Source organism: Ailuropoda melanoleuca, chromosome 12 (genome assembly GCF_002007445.2).
Source record: "Ailuropoda melanoleuca isolate Jingjing chromosome 12, ASM200744v2, whole genome shotgun sequence".
In the NCBI taxonomy this organism is placed as follows: domain Eukaryota; kingdom Metazoa; phylum Chordata; class Mammalia; order Carnivora; family Ursidae; genus Ailuropoda; species Ailuropoda melanoleuca.
In genome coordinates this window covers 24642090-24667777 of record NC_048229.1, presented here as the reverse complement: position 1 = coordinate 24667777, position 25688 = coordinate 24642090, and the positions used below count along the sequence as shown (strand labels likewise).

At 42.7% G+C, this 25688-nt stretch overlaps 1 protein-coding gene across 5 annotated transcripts in view; it reads right to left on the bottom strand.

Annotated features, from left to right (window-relative positions):
- Positions 1–283: 283 nt before the first annotated feature.
- Positions 284–25688, bottom strand: part of LOC105234581 (zinc finger protein 501-like) — a 45978-nt gene continuing 20573 nt past the window's right edge. For 3 of the 5 annotated variants that reach the window (XM_034639338.1, XM_034639339.1, XM_019793115.2), the window contains 4 exons: positions 7129–7209; positions 4534–4810; positions 3191–3317; positions 284–2549 (listed from right to left, as the gene is read on the bottom strand). In XM_034639338.1, the coding sequence (XP_034495229.1) occupies positions 1267–2549; positions 3191–3317; positions 4534–4566 (1443 nt within the window). In that variant the 5' untranslated portion in view covers positions 4567–4810; positions 7129–7209 and the 3' untranslated portion in view covers positions 284–1266. Of the gene's footprint in view, positions 2550–3190; positions 3318–3507; positions 3668–4533; positions 4811–7128; positions 7210–25688 lie in introns of all 5 variants that reach the window. The other 2 variants (XM_019793116.2, XM_034639341.1) reach the window with 2 other exon arrangements.

Sequence of the window (25688 nt, the reverse complement as noted above, 5' to 3'; positions counted from 1 at the left end):
AGGAGTAAGGGTGAGCCCGTCCAGGGCTTTTGGCAGGTGGGGACCCTGGGTGTGCCCTGCCGTGGTGCTTGCTGCTCCCCCAGGGCGTGGGCCCTATGCCAGGCCCATCTTGGAATCTAGAGCAAGGCCTGTTCATGTGAGCAAGTCCAGGGGCTCACTTGGAAGCCAGGGTGGTGCATGAGGACCTTGAGCAGAAAGGCAGATGCTTACCAGAAGACAGGCTGCCAGGTTATATAATTCACTGTAGGTGACACCGGGAGGCTTAAAAAGGGCACAAGGAAAAGGAGTTCTACGTATGGATTTATTACCGTCTGTGGTCTTTTGTATACCATTTTAAATGTGTGCAGTTTTCCAGCATATTTGTTAAACCTCCATTAAAGCTTTATTAAAAAAATCAACTGGAAGTCTGGGTCCCTCCCCACACTTTCTTTGCTCGGGAGTCCACCACCCCTCCCCATGCATGGGGAGGGGAAGCCCTGCATATTAAGGAGAATTTCAACAGAATTCTGGGTCAGCAACCGGTCAGAAAGCTACAGTGAGCATCCCACCAACAGGATTTGTTAGCCTATTGCCGTTTTGCCTTAATGCAGCTATATATCCTTGAGATTGGACTATGAAAAAGGAAGATTGACAGCAGCTCTCAAGTTCCCTCAACTGGAGGATGAACACGGATGTGGAGTGTTAGAAACTGAACCACAGGCATGGGTTATACTCAGCTGTGGATCCACTGGATGTGTTCAGCCTGATTCTTAGTCCTGTTTCTGACACCAGAAAAGTGAAGCTACACGTGAAGGCACATGATTCCTCTGCAGGAGTCGGAGGACAGCTTCCCCCACAGTAGTGCACATTCGTATGTGACCACCCTGCAGAAAGAGCACTCTCCTAGAACCCTTCAAGGTGGACCAGTAAAATATGCTGTGCTCACAGCACTCTCGGGAGGTCTCCCTTACGTTGTCAGAATCCTAATGAGGAAACTGCGGTGTAATGCCCACCCCTCAGTCATTCTTAATGGACAATGCACAATGAGTGATATGCATGGATCCCGCAAGCCATCCCACAAAGCTCACAGTCTTGGGGACTCTCCCCCAGTGTTGGGACGTTCAGAGGTGTGATGTTCCATACATAAGAGGTGAGTCCAGTCATAGGAAGTGCTCAAGCAGGTTAGACCTGTAGATGAAGCTTCCTTTGCCTCTGCTGGGCTGTGCTGTTACATGGTAATATAGACCTAGAAAGAAACCTTTTCCCAGAATCGTTCCATTCCTGAGGTTATCTGGTGTGAAGTTTTCGGTGTTGAATGATGTGGGAGCTTTGGCTGAAGGATTTCCCACACTCCCCGCACTCGTAAGGCTTTTCTCCTGTGTGGACTCGGCGGTGCTGGATGAGGTTGGACTTTTGGCTAAAGGATTTCTCACACTCATTGCACTTATACGGTCTAGCTCCAGTGTGAATTCTCTGGTGTTGATTGAGAGTGGACCTGTGGCTGAAAGATTTCCCACAATCGCCGCACTCATAAGGCCTTTCTCCGGTGTGAATGCGCAGGTGCTGCACAAGTTTGCATTTGTAGCTGAAGGATTTTGCACATTCATTGCATTTATAAGGCCTTGCTCCACTGTGGATTTTCTGGTGTTGAATGAGGTTGGAGCTTTGGCTGAAGGAATTCCCACACTCCCCACACTTGTAAGGCTTCTCTCTTGTATGAACTCTCTGGTGTTTAATGAGGGTAGAGCTGTAGCTAAAGGCTTTCCCGCACTCGCCACATGCATAAGGCCTCACTCTAGTGTGAATCTGCAGGTGCTGCACAAGTCTGAATTTGAAACTGAAGGCTTTGCCACATTCACCACATTTGTAAGGCCTCGCGCCAGTGTGAATTCTGTGGTGTTGAATGAGGTTGTAGCTTTGGCTAAAGGATTTCCCACACTCGTTGCACTCATAAGACCTTGTTCCTGGGTAAGCTCTCGGGCAATTATTGAGGACGGAGCTTTGGTTGAAAGGTTTCTCACAGTTATCCCAGTCGTGATAACTTTCTCTGGGGTGAAGTTGCTGATCCTGGAAAAGTTTATATTCATAGCTGAATGGTTTCTCATAGTCGCTGCACTTGTGAGGACTTTTTCTACCCTGAAAGGACTCCCCCTGTTCAAAGCTCCCGTGTGGTTTGGCCCCTCTGAGAGTGGCCTGATGCTGGAGCAGACTCAATATAGCCAGGAAGTCCTTCCCAATTTCCCCACAGGGGAAAGGCTTCCGTGACATGTGCAATTTGTAGCTTGTCACAAACTCCATGTCCCATCTGAATGGCTTCTCGTCGTCCTGCTTCTGGTGCTGGTGAAAATTGGCACCGAACCACCATTGTTTCCCACATGTCTCACAGGTGTAGGATTTGTGCCCAGGATGCGATCCTTGGTCCTCTGCCAGGTACAAAATGTCTCTCCCAAGCAAGACGCACTTCTCACAGGGCTGAACTTTCCACAGGGGTGATTCTGGACTTGGAGTCCTTCCCAGTGACATTTGCTGCACAGAAACAGCCTCCTCATCCTCCATTCCATACCAACAACCTGAAAGCACAGAAATGCTGGTGTGAAGTGCATGTCCTCATCAGATGTCTTTCGGGCACACTAAAGCATAAGTCTGCTGGATCTGTTGTCAACTCGGGGGGGAGGGGCGTGCAGCACAGGAAAAGCAGGGTCTTCTAATTCACTCCCCTGTAGCAGGGCTAGGAGTGCTGTATGGAAGTTTAAGGCCCAGGAACGGCTGCTTGCAAATGACTAGATGCTATTCACAGACTACAGATACATGACGAAAGGTTGAAAAATGATGAAAAGCAGGTGTGGGCACTGGCATCAACACCCTGGTGGGCCATCCTGTGAAGGGCCCTGGACTCCTTTGAAAACCCCAAGTGAATGGACTAGGACTAGCAATTCTACCCATAAGCAAAATAAATACTAGAAGCAGCCCCCACAGGAACATATCTTGTAAGAACAGCCCCTGGTACTCCAGGCAACTGCTGGCCCCAGAAAAGAAGCTAGGAGGAGGGAAGGTGCCCTGGGTCTGGACAAGAGTGGCCAATGCTGATCCATCAGCCTGATGGACGGTTTGCCAGTTAAGAGGGCAGTGGTTGAGCCCCAATCCAAGTGTGAGGAAAAGAGTAGAGTCTAGGCAAGGCACTGGAGGGTGGGGTGGTGGGTGGCAGTCTTACCCAGTGAGATCACAAGTGCAAAGTTCTCCAGCATCACATCATGGTAGAGGCATCGCTGAGTCTCATCAAGGAGACCCCACTCCTCCCAGGAAAAGTATACAACCACGTCTTCAAAGGTCACACTACCCTGCCATGAGGGGGAGAGATGAAACCACGAACAGCCGTCCTCCACAGAAATCCCCCCCAATCTGTCCCCCTGCTCCTCCACCTCCCAGGCCACCCAACCTAGAGGAGATACCAAGCCCTGGTGCCAGCACCACTACTAGGTCCAACAGGCAGGTGGGTAGATAGAACCTTGAGTTCAGGACCACACGTACCAGGCACTGTCCCTGAAATCCTCCACAGTGTATCCACCAGGTACAACCAAAAATAGCCTCAAGCACTGTTCCCTCAGGCCATAATACATCTTTATGGCATCAGGAGTGCAGGGGAAATCAGACCCCGTGTTCCAGGACACCCATCATATTGGATTAGAGCCTACATGAAAAACATCACTTCAATATTTAATATCCCTATATCCAAATACTGGAAAATTAGTAACAATACCAGGCCTAGTAATTAGTAGCTGATCACCTCTGCCCTTACATTAAGCTCATGTACCAGGCTCCATGTAAGGTGGGCACAAATAAGCAGCAGCCCCATGGGGCGCCTGGGTGGCACAGCGGTTAAGCGTCTGCCTTTGGCTCAGGGCGTGATCCCAGCGTTCTGGGATCGAGCCCCACATCAGGCTCTTCTGCTATGAGCCTGCTTCTTCCTCTCCCACTCCCCCTGCTTGTGTTCCCTCTCTCGCTGGCTGTTTCTATCTCTGTCAAATAAATAAATAAAATCTTAAAAAAAAAAAAAAAAAGCAGCAGCCCCCACTGTTGCCTCCTCATCCTGTTAAGTCTTCTGTCCCTTACCTGAGCTGGCCGCATTGTTTCCTCCTGTTCTTTACCTTGCTCTACTTAAGTTAAAACCCAACACCTTTCTCTTCCTTCTGGGGCCAACTCTAACCTTCCCACTCTTTTTTCTGTAGCTACAAAGCACTGGGTACAGTAAGATCCAGACCAGGAGAAGGAAAGAACACCTGCATTTCCCTGACTACTCAGTACTGTGCCCCATGACCATCAAAGGCCTCCACCCACATAACCTCTAGTTTGAGTTCATTCCAGGGTCCTAGACAACCCTCCCCCATTACAGGTAGGTTCCAAAAGTGCTTCATTAGGACATGTGTGGCTCACTGAGCTCCCATCTGCTCTGACCGTTCCTCAGCCTACAGCCAGCATGCCAGTGCTGAGACAGGGGCCTGGGCCGCAGGCACCCGAGTTCCACTTTTGGGGAGGGCCCAGGGGATAAGCATTTACCTGAGCTGGGTCCCTGGGCACAGCTGCCGCCATCGGACACGGTAGGAAGAACAGGAGCAGCCCAGTGCCGCAGGGACACCTCTTGTGCCTCCTCAGTCGTCACCTCGGCCTGACCCTGTGCTCTGGAACCGCGGAACAGGAAACAGACCCGAGAGCTGCCGAAATGACTGCCACGAGGACCCTGGAAGCCCCACCCTGACGTGATGGCACACACGGAAACGCCCGTCTCCTGGACCTTCATTGGCTCCACGCTGGCGTCACTGGGCGGTGTAGACCTCTGCAAAAAGGGTGCCACACATCGGAAGTGTTGTGCAGACTGTGAGGGGTTGCCTGCAACTGATCGCATGAGTGTTGACTGATGCTGTTTCAGACTTTACAACAGCACACTGCGAGAGGCTAAAGGTTATTCCAGATGCCCCCAAATATTACAAATCCAAATTCCGTGCTCTTGTCCAATATCGGAAAGCCCTTGAGATTCTGGTATTTGGTCGGTCCAGTTTTATAGTCCCTTACAGGAGTAGGAAGGTGACTGCAATAGCCTCACAGCCAGAACAGACAACACATCTGAGGAAAATGAAAGTGATTCTAAAGCTTTCAAACCCACATTCCCAAGGCAGAGCTCTTTCCAGACTTCACAAATGCTAGGGTTGTTAAGAGATTACAAGTTATAAAATGCAAAGCTTCACACCAAATTCCATGTCAGGACGGAGAATAATGTGGAGGTAGTCTGAGTTACTGTATATTTTATATATTTAGGGTGTTTAAATAGATGAAAGTCTAGATCCATAAATGACAGTTTGAGCTACGTACTCCTGAACTGAGGTGCCAGAGAGCGTACCTACTCTTGGTCATAGTGATTTGCTAATGTGCATGTATATGAATGATATGGTGGGTGTGGGCGGGGAAATAAATGCATCCAGAATTTTTTTGGCTCTGAAATTAGAAAATACTCTAAAGCTCCTAACTCTGGTGGAACAATTAACAGGTTTGATAGTTCCAGGTAATGAAATGATTACACTTAGCGAGGAAGGTATGTTGAAAGCCGAGACAGCCGAACAGCTCGCCACGTGAAGCCAAGTTGTGAATGCAAAAAACCACAAAAAGTCTGTGAAGGAAATTAAAAGTGCTACTCCAGTGAACACACAAATGATAAGAAAGCAAAACCGCCCTTACTACGGTTACAGAGAAAGTTTTAATGTTCTGCACAAAGATCCCTTAAGCCAAAACCTAATTGAGAGCAAAGGTCCTAACGGTCTCCAATTCCAGGAAGGCTGAGAGAGGTGAGGAATGGGCAGAAGACGAGCTGGAAGTTAGCAGAAGTTGGTTTCTGAACTTAAAGGAAAGTACAAGGTGAAGCACCTAGTGCTGAATCTGGAAGATTAGTAAGGACATTCGTGAAGGTGGCTATACTGAACCACAAATTCTCAAGGTAGACCGAACAACCTTCTAATAGAAGATGCCATCTAGCACTTTCAGAGCTAGAGATGTCAAGCTCATTTATCATTCTGAAAATCCTATGGCCCTTAATTACACTAAGTCCACTCTGCCTGAGGTATAAATGGAACAACAAAGGACAGCACATTTGTTTATAATATGGTGTACTGGGTCACCCAAGAGCCTGACTTTCCAGTCTTATTCATGAAAAATACAGATGTACAGCCAGAGAAGTAAAAACCTTCTGGAATTCCATTCTGGTGGCAGAGTCAAAGTATGGGAGTTTGTGATTTCAACCCTCATGGATGACTTTGTGGGGATTTAAGACTTCTGTGGAACAACTAATAGCAGATGTGGGGGAAGCTGCCAGAGAATTAGAAGTAGAGAGGATGTGACTGTGAATGGAATGACCAGAGAAAGGGGCTGCTTGGGGTCTACTCTCAGTGAAGATGCTGGAAGACTGTTGAAATGACAGTGGATAACTGGGAGCCAGGAACCAAATCTATGCCTATAGTGTTGCTGGTGATGAGACTAAAATACGCCACTCTAGCCAAAGCAACATTAGGCAGAAAGGAGCCTTCCTGGAGCATCCATTATCTGACAAAACCAGAAACTTTTTAGACCAACGTTGAGCTTCCTCCCATTTTTACTCTCTTGTCCAAAGAGTGTAAAGGGAAAGAGGTCCCTACCCCAGAAATGTCATGTCATCTTTTCTCCATCATCATAGCATAGTGTTAGATTAAAAATGCTATTTAGACAATGTAGACATTTATATTCACCACAGTCCACATGCATTGTCCCTTCACATGCAACATTTTTTCACCCAATGTTTTCATAAAATAAATATTTTGGGTATTTGAGCTTAAAATTCAAATTAGCGTTCCTACAAGTGTTATTCAACGCTGAATGCAAAAGTCCCAGGAGATTAACTGGCATAGTTTGAGACTATATGCATTTTTTTACAGTGTTACTAAATATACTTTTCCATTTTCTGGTGGGAACTTCGAGCCCAACTCTATTTGGAAAAAGAGGTTTTCCAGAGCATCTTTGTCACTGCTAATGAAGGGATGTGGTCGTAAGCCGAGAGCCTGGATTCACGATCAGGGTTAACCAAAAGGACAAAGTATTAGTGAAGGAGTAAGAAGAGTCAAACGTACTCACCAGGATCAGGATGGTGCCTATGGCTCTGGCTTCACAGGAAGATAGTTACTGCTGAGAAGGCATTGAACCCTCTGCTTGTATCTGTAAAGAACAAAGATAATGGGAAGTCAAACCCAGACCATGAGGCTCAAGGGCATTACATGAATAACACAGAACAGCACAGCTGCTGTCAATTTTCTATGCCTGCCTCCTAAGCTTCTCAATCTGTCTGCAAGAGCCCAGGGAAAATGTATACGTTTCCCCCAATACTTATGTTCCTCCTCAACAAAACTGGCACTCTCACAGGAATGTCTAAAGAAAAGGGTGAGGAATTTCCAAGGATCCCAGCTCTAGTCTGAATGAGAAAGACAATATTGAGATTTAAGTTATTTGAAACTACCTTACCAATTTTAGACAGCATGATTTTATTTGGCAAAGAAAGAATACTGGGGGGCGCCTGGGTGGCACAGTGGTTAAGCGTCTGCCTTCGACTCAGGGCATGATCCCGGTGTTATGGGATCGAGCCCCACATCAGGCTCCTCCGCTATGAGCCTGCTTCTTCCTTTCCCACTCTCCCTGCTTGTGTTCCCTCTCTCACTGGCTGTCTCTATCTGTCGAATAAATAAATAAAATCTTTAAAAAAGAAAAAAAAAGAAAGAATACATTTGTCAATATACTGGGTCACTATCCTTATACCAGAAAATTTCTTCACATAACAAAGTGTTTCAATTTAATAATAATCATTGCTGCATGCAAGTCTTTCAAAATTACAAAGCTATTTCATGTAAATTGCCTTCTAATAACAAAGAGTAGCCTCACAGAATCAAACTAGTATCTATCAATTGGGAATTGAATAAATCCTCAGGAGCATTAGGATGCTGTGGATATGATCAATACATTTTCCCTACTACTGAGCCTTCAGGTCATAATCTAATGTAATGAGTATCAGAATGCCATCTGTAATTCGCTTTTTCCCCAACACTGGAAGGAAGGAAAATCGGTCTGTGTGATTATATACTAGATGTTTTAAAACTTGCAAGAATGGTATCTAATTGACAGGGGAGGGGGAAAAGTGGGGTAAACAGGACGAAAGATTCCTTTTGTATATTTCTGATGAGATATTTTGAAACAAAATTCCAAAAAAAAAACACAAAAAAACAAAAACAAAACCCAAATTATATTCACAAATCAATGGTCACAGCACCTTTACTCATTATATAGCACAATACTAGAAATAAACTTCAACAGATGAATAATTGAATAAATTCTTTAACATCCGTACAATGGATAGATCTCAAGCATGGTAGGTTTAGTAGGAAAAAAATTCATAAAACTATAGAGATGGAGAATGGATTACTGCTTTTCAGAGGACAGGAAGGGGGTGGGGTGTAAGTTGGTGTGAATACCAATAGCAAGAGGAAGTTTTTGCAGTCACAAACCAGCTCTATATCTTGATTGCACTGGTGGTGATGTGTATCTCTATGTAGGGGGAAGATTTTATAACAGTATACACATGTGCAAGATTCAAATGGTGAAAACTGAATAAAATCTATAGCTATCTAAGATGTCATCATTTGGGGAGGCTGGGTGAAGGGAACGTGGGACTTTTTAACTATACAACTTCCTGTGAATCTATACTTACTTAAAAAAGCTAAAAATAAAAACTATGTAACTGTGTATCAAAGCTCAGGCCTTAACCAAACTAGGAGAAGTTGAAGATTTTTTTTCTTTAAAGATTTTTATTTATTTATTTGACAGAGATAGAGACAGCCAGCGAGAGAGGGAACACAAGCAGGGGGAGTGGGAGAGGAAGAAGCAGGCTCATAGTGGAGGAGCCTGATGTGGGGCTCAATCCCACAACGCCAGGATCACGCCCTGAGCCGAAGGCAGACGCTTAACCGCTGTGCCACCCAGGCGCCCCAAGAAGTTGAAGATTTTTAATTTCATTTGCGTGAAAGAGGGCACGAGTCAGGGGAAGGCCAGAGCAAGAGGAAGAAGCAAACTCCCTACAGCACAGGGAGCCCAATGTGGGGCTCGATCCCAGGACCTGAAGATCATGACCTAAGCTGAAGGCAGACACTTAACCATCTGAGCCACCCAGGTGCCCCAAAAGAAGTTAATTTTAAATTCAATAATATAACTCATATTAACCACCGAATGATAGAAACCCTTTCACTAACAATGTTGTAAAAAATAACTGGGTGGGTCAGCTGAGTGTCCCAACTCTTGATGTGTGTGTGGGGGGGTGTCAAGAGATTGGGCTTAAGATTCTCACTAAACAAAAACAAAAAAAACCCAGCATTTTTCCTAATGTATACATCAACTTAGAGCTGTGCATTCCTTTATCAGCATACCTTTATACAGCTGTTGTTAGGGGTTCTGGAGGAATGGGTGAAGGGGAGGGGGAAGAATGGGTGAAGGAGAGGAGGAGGTACAGGCTGCCAGTTATGGAATGAGTAAGTCATGGAGGGATGAAAGGTACAGCACAGGGGAACAGTCAATGTTGGGGTGCCTGGGTGGCTTACTCAGTTAAGTGTCTGACTCTTGATTTTGGCTCAAGTCATGATCTTAGGGTACTGAGATCGAGCCCACAGGGCTCTGCACTCATCGGGGAGTTTGCGTGAGATTCTCCCCCCCCCCAATCCTCCCTAAAATAAATCTTTAAAAAAAGAAATAGTCAACAGTACTGCAGTAATGTACGGTGACAGGTGGTAACTACACTTATTATAACGGTGAGCACCGCATAATGTATAGAATTTTTGAATCACCAGAAACTAATACAACATTGTACTAATACACCACTGTATGTTAATTAGGAATGCATGCATGAAATATGACATTTAGATTTTTAGACTGCCTCAGCAAGTGGAAAGATGGAGCTGGCATCAACTGAAATTGGGAAGGCCGGGGCCAGGGAAGGACTGGAAGGAAGCACACAAGAAATTTTTGAACACGCGGGGGTCTGTGATAGAGATACAGATTTTGGAAGTTTTGTGGTATTTATAGTGTGTGCCATAAATAGTCATGACACCGCATGAGATCATGAGTGTGCAGTTTGAGAATTCAGAAATGACTAATGGGCATTCCTACAGTAAAGGGATGGGAAAGATTCAGAAGCTTCTGAGAGGAACTTTAAACAAAATCTTAGAAGTCACCACTGGATTTGGAAGTTGGCTAATAATCCAAACATGAATGAGTGGAGAGCCACAAGGAGTTGAGGAATTGAGTGAGAGGGGAAAAAATGCTCCTCGAGAATTTATCTTAAAAGTTCAGTTTTTTTTTTTTTAAAGATTTTATTTATTTATTCGACAGAGATAGAGACAGCCAGCGAGAGAGGGAACACAAGCAGGGGGAGTGGGAGAGGAAGAAGCAGGCTCATAGCGGAGGAGCCCGATGTGGGGCTCGATCCCAGAACGCCGGGATCACGCCCTGAGCCGAAGGCAGACGCTTAACCGCTGTGCCCCCCAGGCGCCCCAAAAGTTCAGTTTTAAAAGTGAGAGAGACAGGGGCGCCTGGGTGGCACAGCGGTTAAGCGTCTGCCTTCGGCTCAGGGCGTGATCCCGGCGTTCTGGGATCGAGCCCCACATCGGGCTCCTCTGCTATGAGCCTGCTTCCCTCTCCCACTCCCCCTGCTTGTGTTCCCTCTCTCGCTGGCTGTCTCTATCTCTGTCGAATAAATGAATAAAATTTAAAAAAAAAATTAAAAAAAAATAAAATAAAAATAAAAGTGAGAGAGACAAATGGCAGAACAGGAAATATACTGGATCACTAAGGAGGGAAAAGTATTTTTAAAAGGATAATAGTGTTTATACAGTTACTTCTGAGACTGAAAAAGAAAACACAGTAACAGAGAGGTTACTGTCATGAGATTTGATAAAGAACCAGTCCCCAGAGAAGTTAAGACATGGGGCGCATGGTCCTTAGCTGGCATTAGTAAATGACCCTAAATCAGAGGGGAGGAATCTATTCTATTTTGATACGAGCAGGTCCATAATAAGACTTAAACCAACTGGGACCCCTGCGTCGCTCAGTCAGTTACGTGTTTGACTTTGGCTCAGGTCATGATCACAGGGTCCTGGGACCGAGTCCTGTATCCTTGCTCAGCAGGGAGCCTGCTTCTCCCTCTGCCTGCGGCTCCCCTTGCTTGTGTGAACGCTCTGACAAATAAAAAAATAAAATAAGTTAAACAGACTGGTTTTATGTAAGGAAGCAGAAAGTGTTTTCAAATGGTGATTTCTTTGTTCTTTGTGTTAAGGGAGCAGAATATCAAGAGAGAGAGGGGAGTAATACTAGGAAACTTAATGAATGAACAATTAGAGATATACTGAGTCAAGAACTGCAATCTGAAGATACAATTAAGACCTAGAAAGAGGCTGCTAGAGCAGGGGACGCTCATGCACAGGAGCTCCAGAGAAGTCTGTGACCAGGGTTTGGGAAGTTTTAAGTGATGGCTCAATAATGACTGGGCTCCTTATCTGAGAGTACTGAACTATTTACAATTATTAAGACAGTTTAGGGGAATAGGTCCTAGATTTTCTGAATATTCCCCAACTAAATGAAGTCAAGGTGGAAGGTGATGGCTGTGGTAAGACTAAGAAGAAAACCTCTATGTGGAGTCTTTCTAGTAAAAGGCAAGTGAAATCTCAGAACAGGAATAATGCAACCCTGGGTTTTACATCTCTAAAGAGCAGGGAAAGTATCTGAGACCCTAGCTGGCAGTTGTGGAAGTGTCCTCCCTTTAAGCCAGCATCCTGCTTCGTGCAGCAAGTGGCTGGCCTGTGAATCTGTGTTGCATGTGCCAAGACTCACTGTGGCCTGTGAATCTGTGCTGCATGTGCCAAGACTCGCCCCCCTGACTGCCGTGACTTGGTGGCTCTGGTATAAGGAGCCTGTGGGTTAGAAATAGAAGTGGGGGGGGTGCATGGGTGGCTCAGTTGTTAAGCGTCTGCCTTCGGCTCAGGTCATGATCCCAGGGTCCTGCGATCGAGCCCCGCATCGCGCTCCCTGCTCCGCGGGAAGCCTGCTTCTCCCTCTCCCACTCCCCCTGCTGGTGTTCCCTCTCTAAGTGCCTCTCTGTCAAACAAATAAAAGTCTTTAAAAATTTTAAAAAAAAGAAACAGAAGTGGGAATTATGATGCCTGCTGCAAGCCACAAACAGATTACAACATGCCATGGAGATGACACTGTGCCTGTCTAAAACTGGTGTGGTTTATGCACAAAGAAAAAGGAAAGATTTCCAAAAGCTTTTAGCATTGTAGATGTCAGATCAGAGATTATATATCTGGGGAAATTACTTCTGTTTCACAAATGTATTCTCCTTTAAACCAAACAGGACTACTCTGACGTTGCCTAAGCAAAGTTCAGATCTCTCTGCCTGAGTTTCTTTGTTCTCAGCCAAATGAAATGCTTGCTGCCAAGTCCTTTCATGACAGCCCTACTTACAACGATAGCCACTCTTTTTGGTGTTTATGTTTTAACTTTCCAGAATACCATATGCTTCAAAATGCACTCTAATGTATCAGTTCTACATGTTTTGACAGCATAATCACAAATTCATCACTAAAATAAATACACAGAACAGTCCCATCTCTCCATTAAGTCCTCCTACCCCTTTGTAGAAAGTTGTTCTCCCTATCTCAGCCTTATGAAACCCTACAATGTGATGTCTGAACCTCGAGTTTTAGGCACATAACTTCTCCAGTGTGTCTGATAAGGGAAACAAATAGCATACAGCCCTTCCACTGAAAACAATGCATTTGTTTTGGGTTTGGTATTTTGTTTTTTTTTTTTTTAAGATTTCATTTATTTATTTGAGAGAGAGTGCACTTGAGCTGGGGAGGAGCAGAGGGAGAGGAACAAGCAGACTCTGCATTGAGCACAGAGCCCAACGTGGAGTTCGATTCCACAACCCTGAGATCAGGACTGAGCCAAAAATCAAGTCAGATGCTTAAATGACTGAGCCACCAGGTGCCCCACAGAACAATGCATTTCTGATTCATCCTTGTTTTTGTGGGTATTGGTAGCTCATTCTCTATAATGCCAATTGTGTGGACGTACCATGGTTTGTTTATAGATTCCCCAACTGAGGGACATTTGAATCATTTCCGTTTCCAGATATTATGAATATAGCCACAATAATATTTGCCTACAACTTTTTGTATTAAACTTAGGTTTCTGAGTTGTATGTCTAATTAATTAAAAAAAAAAAAACACTGCAAAAAATCATTCTTCAAAGCAGATGTACCATTTTGCATTGCCAACAGCAAATATCTGAGAATTCCAATTCCTCCACCTCCACTTCCAGACAATTTTAGATCACAGAAAGGTATCCCTACAAAATGTTAATGTGATTCCTCATGTATGTTCACATGTGCATTTGGTAGCAAGTGTGTTTGCTAATGCATGCATGTGTTTGTGTATTTGCGGGTGGGAAGGGAAAGGGACAGGGAGGGGTATTGGTGGGTGTTCCTAAAGGTGATGAAATTGAATATCATAAAAGATTTGGTTATTCTGACTCAAAGCAGCACATCTGCATAACTGCATCAAGGCCCCAGAATGTTTTCCAGTCATTCACAAGGTTCTCTTAATAGCCTGAAGCTAACTGGACACTTACCTGTATACCAGTATTGTATGCGCGTTCAGATCTTATCCTACTTTATCCTACCAGCAGTCAGCTGATAAATTCCTGTTTCTTTTTATCCTTCTTTATTATAGAGAATAACCAGGGTTCTAAAAGTAGCAAAACATGCTCATGGTGCTTTCTAGTATACCTAGAGCTCCCTGACAGAGCATAGGATACCCAGTTTAATGTGGGTTTCAGAAGAATAATGAATAATTTCATAAGGTATACTGCAAGGGACAGACAGTAATATATATATATACACACACACACACATATACAGAGAGAGAGAGAGAGTGTTTATCTGAAATTCACATTTAACTGAGTGCCCTGTATTTTTATTTTCTAAATCTGGCAACTGTAAGTATTCTGGTAATGCACTATTTCAACTGGGTATAATTCTAACATGTGAAACTGGCCTTTATAGTTTCTTATTACTGTTTAAACAATACAAATTTATCATACTACAGTTCTGGAAGTCAGAAGTCCAAAATGAGACGTCTCCCTGGTGTCAGCAGAGCTGTCTTCCTTTCCGGAGGCTCTAGGAAAGAATTCATTCTTTTGCCTCATTCTTTACAGGCCACCCACACACCTGGGCTCATGGCCCCTTTCCGTCTCAAAGCCAGCAATGGACAGCTAAGTTGTTCTCACCCTGCATCACTAGGACACTTTCCATTTTCTGCCTGTCATTTCCCCATCCAAGAACCCATATGATTACACTGGGCAGACTCAGGCAATCCAACATAATCTCTCCACTTCTATGTCAGTTGATTAGCACTCTTTACCTACTACTACCTTTTTTTTTTTTTAATAAAGATTTTATTTATTTATTTGACAGAGATAGAGACAGCCAGCAAGAGAGGGAACACAAGCAGGGGGAGTGGGAAGAGGAAGAAGCAGGCTCATAGCAGAGGAGCCTGATGTGAGGCTCGATCCCATAACGCCGGGACCACGCCCTGAGCCGAAGGCAGACGCTTAACCGCTGTGCCACCCAGGCGCCCCTACCTACTACTACCTTAACTCTCCTTTGCTGTATAACCCAATCATTGGGGTAAGGACATGTAAATGGGACATTATTCTACCTATCCCATTGGTTTAGAAACTACTGCAACTCCCAAAGGCCAGCACACACTTTCCCTCTCATTGGAAACAACGCTGGGTCATACGGATTTAGGAATATCTACTGCTGGATCCTCCTCAGGCCCTCACGGTATGAAAGTGACTCCAACAACTCCATCATTTTAGGGGTTTCTGCTTTATCCTTAACTGCATATTGATACCATTGGGCAGAGCAAGAGAAAAAAGAAACCGTTTCCCCTCTTCTTCAGCATTCTATGCTGGTAGCTTCAATTTCTCCCCCTTACTGCTTTCATTCCAACCGTTCTCCTCAGAAACTTTATCTTGCTGGAAGTAAATATATTTTTTATCTGTATCTTCATAGTTTTATTAAACTATAATAACTGAACACATTTAAAGTGTACAATGTGGTGAGTTTTAACACAAATATATACCACTGAAACCATCACCACAATCAAGATAGGAAACATATTCATCACCATCCAAAATTTTCTCATAACCCTTTCTATTACATCCCTCACTCACTCAGCCACGATTCTCAGGAAACCACTGATCTGCTTCTAGGATAATGGATTAGTTTGCATTTTCAAGAATCTTAAATAAATGGAACGATCTGTATGTTCAGTTCATCTAAATTCTTCCACTCAGTATATTTAGAGACTCATCCATGTTGTTGCAAATATCCATATTCCATTTCTATTACGCAGTCGATGTGTGCCCCCCAAATTCATATGTTGAACCCCTAACCCCAATGTAACGGAATTAGAAGGTAGGGTATGGGGAGGTAATTACGTTAAATAAGGTCATCTGGCTGGGACTCTCATGATCAAGTTAGTGCCTTTATAAGAAATATGAGACAAAGCAGAGGAAGATGGCAGAGTAGGAAGAGGCTAGCTCACCACCCACAGATGCACCAGGGCAACAGCTACATATAACACAATTCATTCTGACAGTGACCTTAAGACTAGAATACTTATTCCGCAGCTGAAGACAAAAAGCCAAATGGAGTAGGGTGGGAAGGGTTAGAGATGTGATGGAGAACCAGACACCTAACATAGCAATCCACAAGTAGGAGGGATATCACAGACACAGAAGTCCTCCCTAAGGAGAAAGGGGCTCAATCCCCACACTGGGCACCCCTGGCCCTGGGGACCTGAAGGCAGATGAGCCCAATAAAGTCTGACTTTGAAAATGAACAGAGCTTAACTCAGAGATCTGAAAATCAGCAGGGCTTAACTATGGTAATGGGGGAGCCAGAAGGCCATAGGAAACTGAGACTCTGTTCTTAAAGGGCCAGCATAGTATAACACTCCGTCAGAAACTTGGCACAAAAGGCAGCAGTTTGAAAAGCATCTAGGTCACAGGTGAAGATTTATTAACGAATTTTAGAGCATGTGCCAGAGGAGCAAGGATCTGTGGAAGCCTTCTCAAGGAAAGCAAGTGCTGGCAGAGACCATTCTCGCTCTCCTTCAGCCTAGATGGCTGGGAGCCAGTTCTGACCCTCTCCCTCTCCCTTGCTAGCACTCCTCCCCCCACCCCACCTAAGCTACCCATCCCCAGAAGATACCCCTCCAAAGCAGTGCATGGGCAGCCCCAGCTGGGACAGGCACCTCTCCAAAACGACTCCTGCCCCCAGGAGGAGGGAACGGCCCCACCCACCAGCCCACCAGCAGCGGCTACAGCTTGATCTCTCAGCCAGCCACAGTAAGGACCAGCCCTGTCCACTAGTGTGCTTGCAGTAGTCACGGCTGGTCACTGCAGACAGATGGGCTGAGGGCCAGCCCCACCCACCAGCATGCCCACAGTAGTCCCTGACCAGTTACAAAAGAGCTCAAAAAGCACAGGGGACACACCCTACAGTGACTGGTTCTGGTGACTGGGGGGACTGGACTACTGGGACCCACAGGCTGCCTTCTACATAAAAGGTCACTACTTTCAAGACCAGGACCTGCAGCTGACCTAATACATACCAACAAACAAGGAGTCAGACAAAATGTAGAGAGAGGAGTATGTTTCAAATGAAACAAGACAAAACCTCAGAAAAAAGAACTAAATGAAACAATCTACCTGATAAAAAAAAATTCAAAGTAATGGTCCTAAAGATGCTCACTGGTCTTGACAGAAAAGTGGATGAGTTCAGTGAGAACTTCAATACCAAAATACAAAATACAGGGGCACCTGGGTGGCTCAGTCAGTTAAGTGTCTGCCTTCAGCTCAGGTCATGATCCCAGGGTCCTGGGATGGAGTCCCACACTGGGCTCCTTGCTCAGCAGGGAGCCTGCTTCTCCCTCTGCCTGTACTCACTCTCTCTCTCTGACAAACAAATAAATAAAATCTTAAAAGAAAAAATAAGAGAGAAAAAAAAGAGATACAAAATATTTTAAAAGAACCAGAGATGAACACAATAACTGAAATGATGAAAACTACACTGGAGGGAATCAATAGATTAGAGGATGCAGCAGAATGGATCAGTGATCTGGAAGATATGGCAGTGGAAAGCACCCAAGTCAACAAAAAGAAAGAAGTAATTTTTTAAACTGGGGTAAGTTAAGGGACCTCTAGGACAACACTCGCATTACAGGAGTCTCAGAAGGAGAAGAGAGAAAGAACGGTGCTGAAAATTTTCTTAACCTGGGAACAGGAAACTAACATCCAACCCCAGGAAGCACAGAGAGGCCCAAACAAGATGAACCCACGTAGGTCCACACCAAGACACAAAATAATGAAAACAGACAAAAACCCAAATCAAGAGATGATCTTAAAAGCAGAAAAAGAAAAGCTAATAGTTACACACAAGGGAGACTCCATAAGGCTATTAGCAGAATTTTCAGCAGAAATATTTCTGGCCAGAAGGGAGTGTCATGATATATTCAAAGTACTGAAAGGAAAAAATCCTAAAACCAAGAATCCTTCACCCAGCAAGATTATTATTCAGAATTGAAGGAGAAATATACATTTCCCAGACAAACACAAGTTAAAGTTCATCACCACTAAACTGGCTTTACAAGTCATGTTAAAGGGATTTTTTTCAGTAGAAAAGACAAAACCATAACTAGAAGAAAATTATGAAAGGAAAAAAGTTCCACTAGTAAATAAAATTTATAATAAAGGTAGTGGATCAATGACTTATAAAGCTAGTACAGAGGCTAAACAGCAGAAGTAGTAAAATCGACTTTACCTACAAAAATTAGTTAAGCAACACACACAAAGAAGATCTAAAATATGACATCCTATACATAAAACATGATGGGGGGAAGTAATAAATGTAGTACTTTTAGAATGTGTGTGAATTTAAATGACCATCAACTTAAAATAGGCTACTATATATTGGGATGTGAAAGATGGACCTCATGGTAACCACAAACCAGAAACCTGTAGTACTAAAGAAAGTCATCAAATCACAAGAGCACAAAAGAAAGGAACAGAGAAAAACTACCAAAGAGAGAGAGAGAGAAACAGAAAAAAAAAAATGCAGTAAGTACATACCTACCAATAATTACTTTAAATGTAAATGTAAAAGTGCTCCAATCAAAAGATACAGGGTGACTGAATGGATTATAAAACAAAAACAAAAACAAGACCCATCTATATGCGGCCTACAAGAGACTCACTTCTAGACCCAAAGACACATAGAGACTGAAAGTGAAGGAATGGGAAAACATATTCCATGCAAATGGAAATGAAAAACAAGCTAGGGTAGGAATACTCATAGTAAAGTGGAGTTTAAAACATGGATTGTAATAAAGACAAAGAAAAGCACTGCATAATTATAAAGAAATCAATCCAACAAGAGGATTTAACAATTGTAAATATCTATACAACCAAAACAGGAACACCTAAGAATAGAAAGCAAACATGAGCAGACATAAAGGGAGAAACGAACAGAATACAATAACAGGAGGGGGCTTCAACACTCCACTTACATCAACGGATAGATCATCTACACAGAAAATCAGTAAGAAACAGTGGCTTTAATCAATACAATAGACCACACAGACTTAACAAGACATATACAGATAGTCCATCCCCAAACAAGAATACACATTCTTTCAAATGCACATGGAACATTCTCCAAGACAGATCACATATTAGGCCATAAAACAAACCTCAATAAATTTAAAGACTGAAATCACATCAAGTATCTTTTCCAATCACAACAGTATGAAACTAGAAATCAATTACAAGAAAAAATGGAAAAACACAAACACATGGAGGCGAAACATGCTACTAAACAGTAAGTCAAAGAAATCAAAGAGGAAACTGAAAAACAGCTGGAGACAAATGAAAACAAATATAAGACTTCAAAATCTTTGAGATGAAGCAAAAGCAGTTCTCAGAAGGAAGTTTATAGCAATACACACCTACCTCAAGAAACAAGAAAAATCTCAATCTAACCTTATACCTAAAGTAGCTAGAAAAAGAACAAACAAGATCCAAAGTTAGTAGAATGAAAAAAATAATAAAGATTAGAGTGAAAATTAATGAAATAGAGACTAAAAAACAATAAAAAGATCAAGGAAACTAAGAGCTGGTTCTTCGAAAAGATAAAATAGATAACTTTAGACAGACTCATCAAGGCAAAAAGAGGACTCAAGTAAAATCACAAATGAAAGAGAAATTACAACTGACACCACAAAAATATAAAGGATTAATTATATGCCAACAAACTGGACAACCTAGAAGAAACAGATAAATTCTTAGAAAAATACAACCTTCTAAGACTGTATCACAAAGAAATAGAAAATTTGTACAGACCGTTTACTAGTCACAAAATTAAATCAGGAATCAAAAACCTCCCAACAGGGGCGCCTGGGTTGCTCAGTCAGTTAAGTGTCCAACTCTTGATTTTGGGTCAGGTCACGATCTTAAGGTCATGAGATTGAGCCTCACACTGGGCTCTGAGCTTGGCCTGGAGCCTGCTGAGATCATCTCTCCCTCTGTCCCTCTCTCCTCCACTCCCCTCCTCCAAACAACCCACAACTCCCAACAAACAAAAGTCCAGGATCCCATGACTTCACAAGTGAATCTTACCAAATATTTAAAGAAGTGTTAGCACCTATCCTTCTCAAACAACTACAAAAAAATAGAAAAGGAATGTGTCCAAATTCATTCCTCAAAGTTAGCATTACCCTGATACCAAAACCAGATTAAGGGGCGCCTGGGTGGCTCAGTGGGTTAAGCATCTGCCTTCAGCTCAGGTCATGATCCCAGGGTCCTGGGATCGAGCCCCACATGGGGCTCCCTGCTCAGCAGGGACNACAATCAAGTGGGATTTATTTCAGGTATGTAAGGGTGGTTCAGTACCTGCAAATCAATCAACATAACAACATATTAACAAAACGAATGATAAAAATCATACAAACATCTCAGTAGATGCAAAAACAGCATCTGACAAAATTTAACATCTGATCATAATAAAAACTCTCAACACAGTGGGTTCAGAGGGAAAAAATACCTCAACATAATAAAGGCCACATACGAAAAAATCACAGCTAACATCGTACTCATGGGTGAAAAGCTGAAAGCTTTTCCTCTAAGATCAAGACGAGGATGCCCACTGTCACCACCTTAATTCAACATAGTACTGCAAATCCTAGCCACAGCATTAAGACAAGAAAAAGAACTAAAAGGCATCCAAGTTGGAATAAAAAAAGTAAAACTGTCGCTATTTGTAGATGACATGATACTATATATAGAAAACCCTAGGGGCGCCTGGGTTGCACAGCGGTTAAGCGTCTGCCTTGGGCTCAGGGCGTGATCCCAGCGTTCTGGGATCAAGCCCCACATCAGGCTGTCCCGCTATGAGCCTGCTTCTTCCTCTCCCACTCCCCCTGCTTGTGTTCCCTCTCTTGCTGGCTGTCTCTATCTCTGTCGAATAAATAAATAAAACCTTTTAAAAAAAAGAAAAAAAGAAAACCCTAAAGATTCCAATAAACGAATTCAGTAAATTTGCAGGATACAAAATTACTATACAGAAATCTGTTATTTCCCCTCCTTCTGCCCCTCCAGCTCATGCTCTCTCTCTCTAAAATAGATGAAACTTAAAAAGGAGAGAGATTTGTCATGTTCTATACACCAATAACAACCCAGCAGAAATAGGAAATAGGTTAAAAAAATCATATAAATAAAGGAGAAATTGGGGAAACAATTCCATTTATGACTGTATCAAAAGGAATAAAGTACCTAGTAATAAATTTAGGCAAGGAGGTGAAAGATTCGTATTCTGAAAACTGTAAGACACTGATGAAAGAATCTGAAGACAATACAAATAAATGGAAAGATACACCATACACCATGTTCATGGAATGGAAGAATATTGTTAAAATGTCCATACTACCCAAAGCAATCTACAGATTCAATACAACCCCTATCAAAATATCAATAGTATTCTTCATAGAAGCAGAGCAAAGAATCCTAAAACTTTTATGGAACCACAAAAGACCACAAATAGCCAAAGCAAGCTTGAGAAAGAACACTGGAAGTATCACAACCAGATTTCAAACTATACTACAAAGCCATAGTAATCAAAACAGTATGGTACTGGCACAAAAATAGACACATAGCTCAATGGAACAAAACAAAGCCCAGAAATAAACCCATGCTTATATGGTCAATTAATCTATGACAAAGGAGGCAAGAATACACAATGGGGAAAGACAGTCTCTTCAATAAATGGCGTTGGGGAAACTGGACATCTATATACAAAAGAATGAAACTGGACCACTTTCTTACACCATACACAAAAATAAGCTCAAAATGGATTAACGACCTAGATTTAAGTCCTGAAACCATATAACTAAAAGAAGACATATGCAGTAATTTCTTTGACATCAGCCTTCACAACATTCTTCTAGATTTATCTCCTCAGAAAAGGGAAATAACAAAAACGAACTGGGACTATATCAAACTGAAAAACTTGTGCATAGCAAAGCAAACCATCAACAAAATGAAGAGACAACCTACTGAATTAGAAAAGATATTTGCTAACAATATATCCAATAAGGGTTTAATATCCAAAATATATAAAGAACTCACACACCTCAACACCAAAAAACCCCAAACAATCCAATTAAAAACTGGTAGAAGACCTGAACGCACATTTTTCCAAAGAAACATACCAATGGCCAACAGATATACAAAGATGCTCAACATCAGGGAAATGCAAATCAAATCCACAATGAGTTATAACCTCACACCAGTCAAAACGGCTAGTATCAAAAACAACTCTTGTGCATTTTGTGTGTGTGTGTTTGGGGAGAGGGGATGTAAAGTGGCACAGCCACTCTGGAAAACAGTATGGAGGATCCTTAGAAAAGTAAAAATAAAAATATATACGCTCCAGTGATTTCAATTCTGGGTACCTGCCTGAAGAAAATGAAAACACTAATTCAAAAAGATGCATCCCTGTTTACCACAGCATTATTTGCAATACGTAAAATATGGACACAACCTAAGTGTCCACTGACAGATAAATGAATAAAGATGTGGTGTGTGTGTGTGTGTGTGTGTGTGTATATGTATGCATGCAAGGGAATATTACTCACCATTAAAAAAAAAAAATGAAACCATGGGGTGCCTGGCTGGCTCAGTTGGTAGAGCATGTGACTCACTCTCCAGATCGTGAGTTCAAGTCCCACATTGGGCATGGAGATTATTTAAAAAAAAAAAAAGAAAAAAAGGCAAGTCATCTTGCCACTCACAATAACATGGATGGACCTAAGGGCTACATAAGTCAGAAAACGACAAATACCATATGATTTCAGCTTTGTGTGCAATCTAGAAAACAAAGCAATCAAACAACAGCAATAACAAAAGCAGACTTATAAATACAGAGAACAAACTGGTGGTTGCCAAATGGGAGGAGTGAGGGGAGATGGGCAAAATAAGTGAGGGAGATTAAGAGGTACAAAATTTCAGCTCTAAAACAAGTCACAAGGTTGAGAAGCACAACACAGAGAATCACTGATAATACTAATAACTTTGTTTAGTGACAGACAGTAAAGTACACTTATGATAAGCATTTTGTAGTGTGTGTGTGTGTGTATTTAAGATTTTATTTGAGAGAAAGAGAGAAAGCATGAGCAGGGGGAAGGGCAGAGGGAGAAGCAGACCCCCTGCAGAGCAGGGAGCCCGACAGGGTGCTCAACCCCAGGACCTTGACATCATGACCTGAGCAGACACTTAACCAGGCAAACACTTAACCGACTGAGCCACCCAGGTGCCCCTTTTGTAATGTATATAATAGTCAAATCATTACACTGTACACCTGAAACTACGTCTTTCCATTATGTGAAGACACAAGAAAACCACCTGCATACCAAGAAGAGTCCTCACCAGGAACCAAAGCAGTAAGCACCCTGATCTGGACTTTCTTGCCAGCTTCCAGAACCGTGAACAATAACTTTCTATTTTTCAAGTCACTCAGTCTACAGTTTTTTGTTTGTTTGTTTTTTACAGCAAGGACAATTCCTATTTATTCCTGAGTGGTATTCTATTATATGGAGGTACTATGATTTGTTTATTCATTCAACTATTTTTGATGGACTTTGGGTTTTTCCCCCCCTTTACCATTAAAAATAAAGCTGCTTTAAACATTTGTTCGCAGGTCTTTGCATAAACATATGCTTTTATTTCCCTTGCATAAATACCTAGGAATGGGATGGCTGGGTTGTATAAAAGCTGCATGTTTAATTTTAAAGAACCTGCCACATTGCTTTCCAAAGTGCTTGTACAATTTCCATTCCTACCATCAGTGGATGAGAGTTCCATCCACTCTCCATGCTTGACAACATGTAGAGTTTTTTATTTTATGCTATGGTCAGAGTTTTCTATTTTAATGATTTAAAAAGTGCACAGTGGTTAAGTCATTATGAGTTTAATTTTTCATTTTTCTAATGACTCTTTCCAGTATCTTATGTAATTTTTTGCCATAATTTCCTTTGGAAATATCTGTTCACATTTTTTTGTCTGTTTCTTTTAAAAAATTGTTCATAACTATTGAGTTATAAATGTTCTTTATGTATTTTAGATACTTGTCCTCTGTTGGATAATGCATATTATTGGTTGGCCGGCTGGTATCCCATAAGTCCCTTAAGAATGACTCCTCTGACTTGACAATTTCAAATGACCTGTCTTCAAGTTTATAGATTCTTTATTCTACCTGATCAAGTCTGCTACTGAACCCCTCTAGTAAATTTTCCAGTTTAACTGTTGTATTGTTCAGCTCTAGAATTTCTGGTTGGTTCTCTTTTAAAGTTTCCATCTCTGTTAATATTCTCACACTGTCCATGAATTGTTTTCTGACATTGTTGTCTGTGTTCTCTTAAGTCACCGAGCATCTTTAGCACAGTTGTTTTAAATTTTTGTCAAGTAATTCAGAGGCCTACATTTTTATAGGGCCAGTTTCCAGACAATTTGTTTTGTTCTTTTGATTGGGCCTTGTTTCCTTATTTCTTTGTATACTCTGCAATCTTTTGTCAAGATTTGGGCATTTGAAAAAACAGCCAACACTTCCAGTCATTAAGAACTGCACCTGTGCAGGGGAAGACCTTCACTAATCTCCCCAGCTTAGAGGTTCTAGGGTCACTCAAATCTCTTCTGGGAATGAATATTTCCTGTGCTTGTGTGTGTTAACAACAGCATATATGATTGCCTTTAAATATCTGTTTTCTGGAGAGGCTCTCCCTTGCTTCTTTTTAAAAGCCACAGCCACTTTCTGCCCCACAGGAAGGCACAGGCATCTCTCTGGCCTCCCCATGTTACCTACTGCATGGTATCCAGAGAGGTTTTTGTAAATCCAGTCAAGACCCAATTGATCCTCTCATGATCCTCACTGTCAGAGGCAGCTCTAAAGCCTGCTATGTAGCCGCCCCCCCAAGTCTGTTTCTTGCTAAAACCTCCACAGCCCAGAATGACCTGCAGATTTCAGATACTCATGGCCTCATTCCATATCTGTGCTGCACCTGCTGTGCCTTCTGCAGTCAGGACTTTCCTCTTTTGACTTAACCCTCATTCAAAGCCCCCTACTAGTTACCCACCTGAGTCCTAGTGGTTCTCAAAGATTCGCCCCTAACGTCATCCTCCAGACTGAATGAAATATCCCAGTACCCACCAAAGTTGCCACAAAATCCATAAAGTCCTCTGAGTGGAATAAACACTAGCTCCAAAGACTGAGCATTAACGTGCCAAGTCCTATGCCTCTGTATCCACCTCATGTCCACTGTTCTGTTGGTCCCCTTCATCAGCTCTGAGTCTGCCCTGTCCTTGACATTTTCTCTCTTCGTGCCACTTCTCTAACTTGAGTATGTGAAACTCAATGCCATCAACCAAATATCCAAGCAAGAGGCCCAGTTCTCAGCCACCACCTTCCCTTTCCTAGTCTGAAAATGGTTTTACCATCATCACCTAGAGACTGCCCCTCCCAAAAATAACTCACCTACCTGGACATATACAGTAGCCAGAGTATGTTGGATGTCTCCATCCTGAACCCCTCCCCAGAATTCCAGATGTGGGTGTCCAGCTGCCTACTTGACGCCTTCACTCAGTGGTCTCTGAAACAACTCAGATCTTAAAATAGCCAAAAGAAAGTTCCTGATATACCCAGTTAAAATTACTCTATGACGAACTTCCCCATATCAGTTAGAATTTTCATCCTTCCTGTTGTTTAGATCAAAACCTTAGGGTCATCTCTGAATCCTGTGCTTCACTTTCTCACTGTTCTAGAAAAAATGTTTGTGTCCCCCCAAAATTCATATTTTGACACTCTACCACCCCACAAACTGATGGTATTAGGAACTGGGGCATTTGGATGCAAATTAGGAAGGAGGCCCTCACTAGACAGAACCTGACCATGCAGGCATCCTGATCTTGGACTTCTCACCTCCGG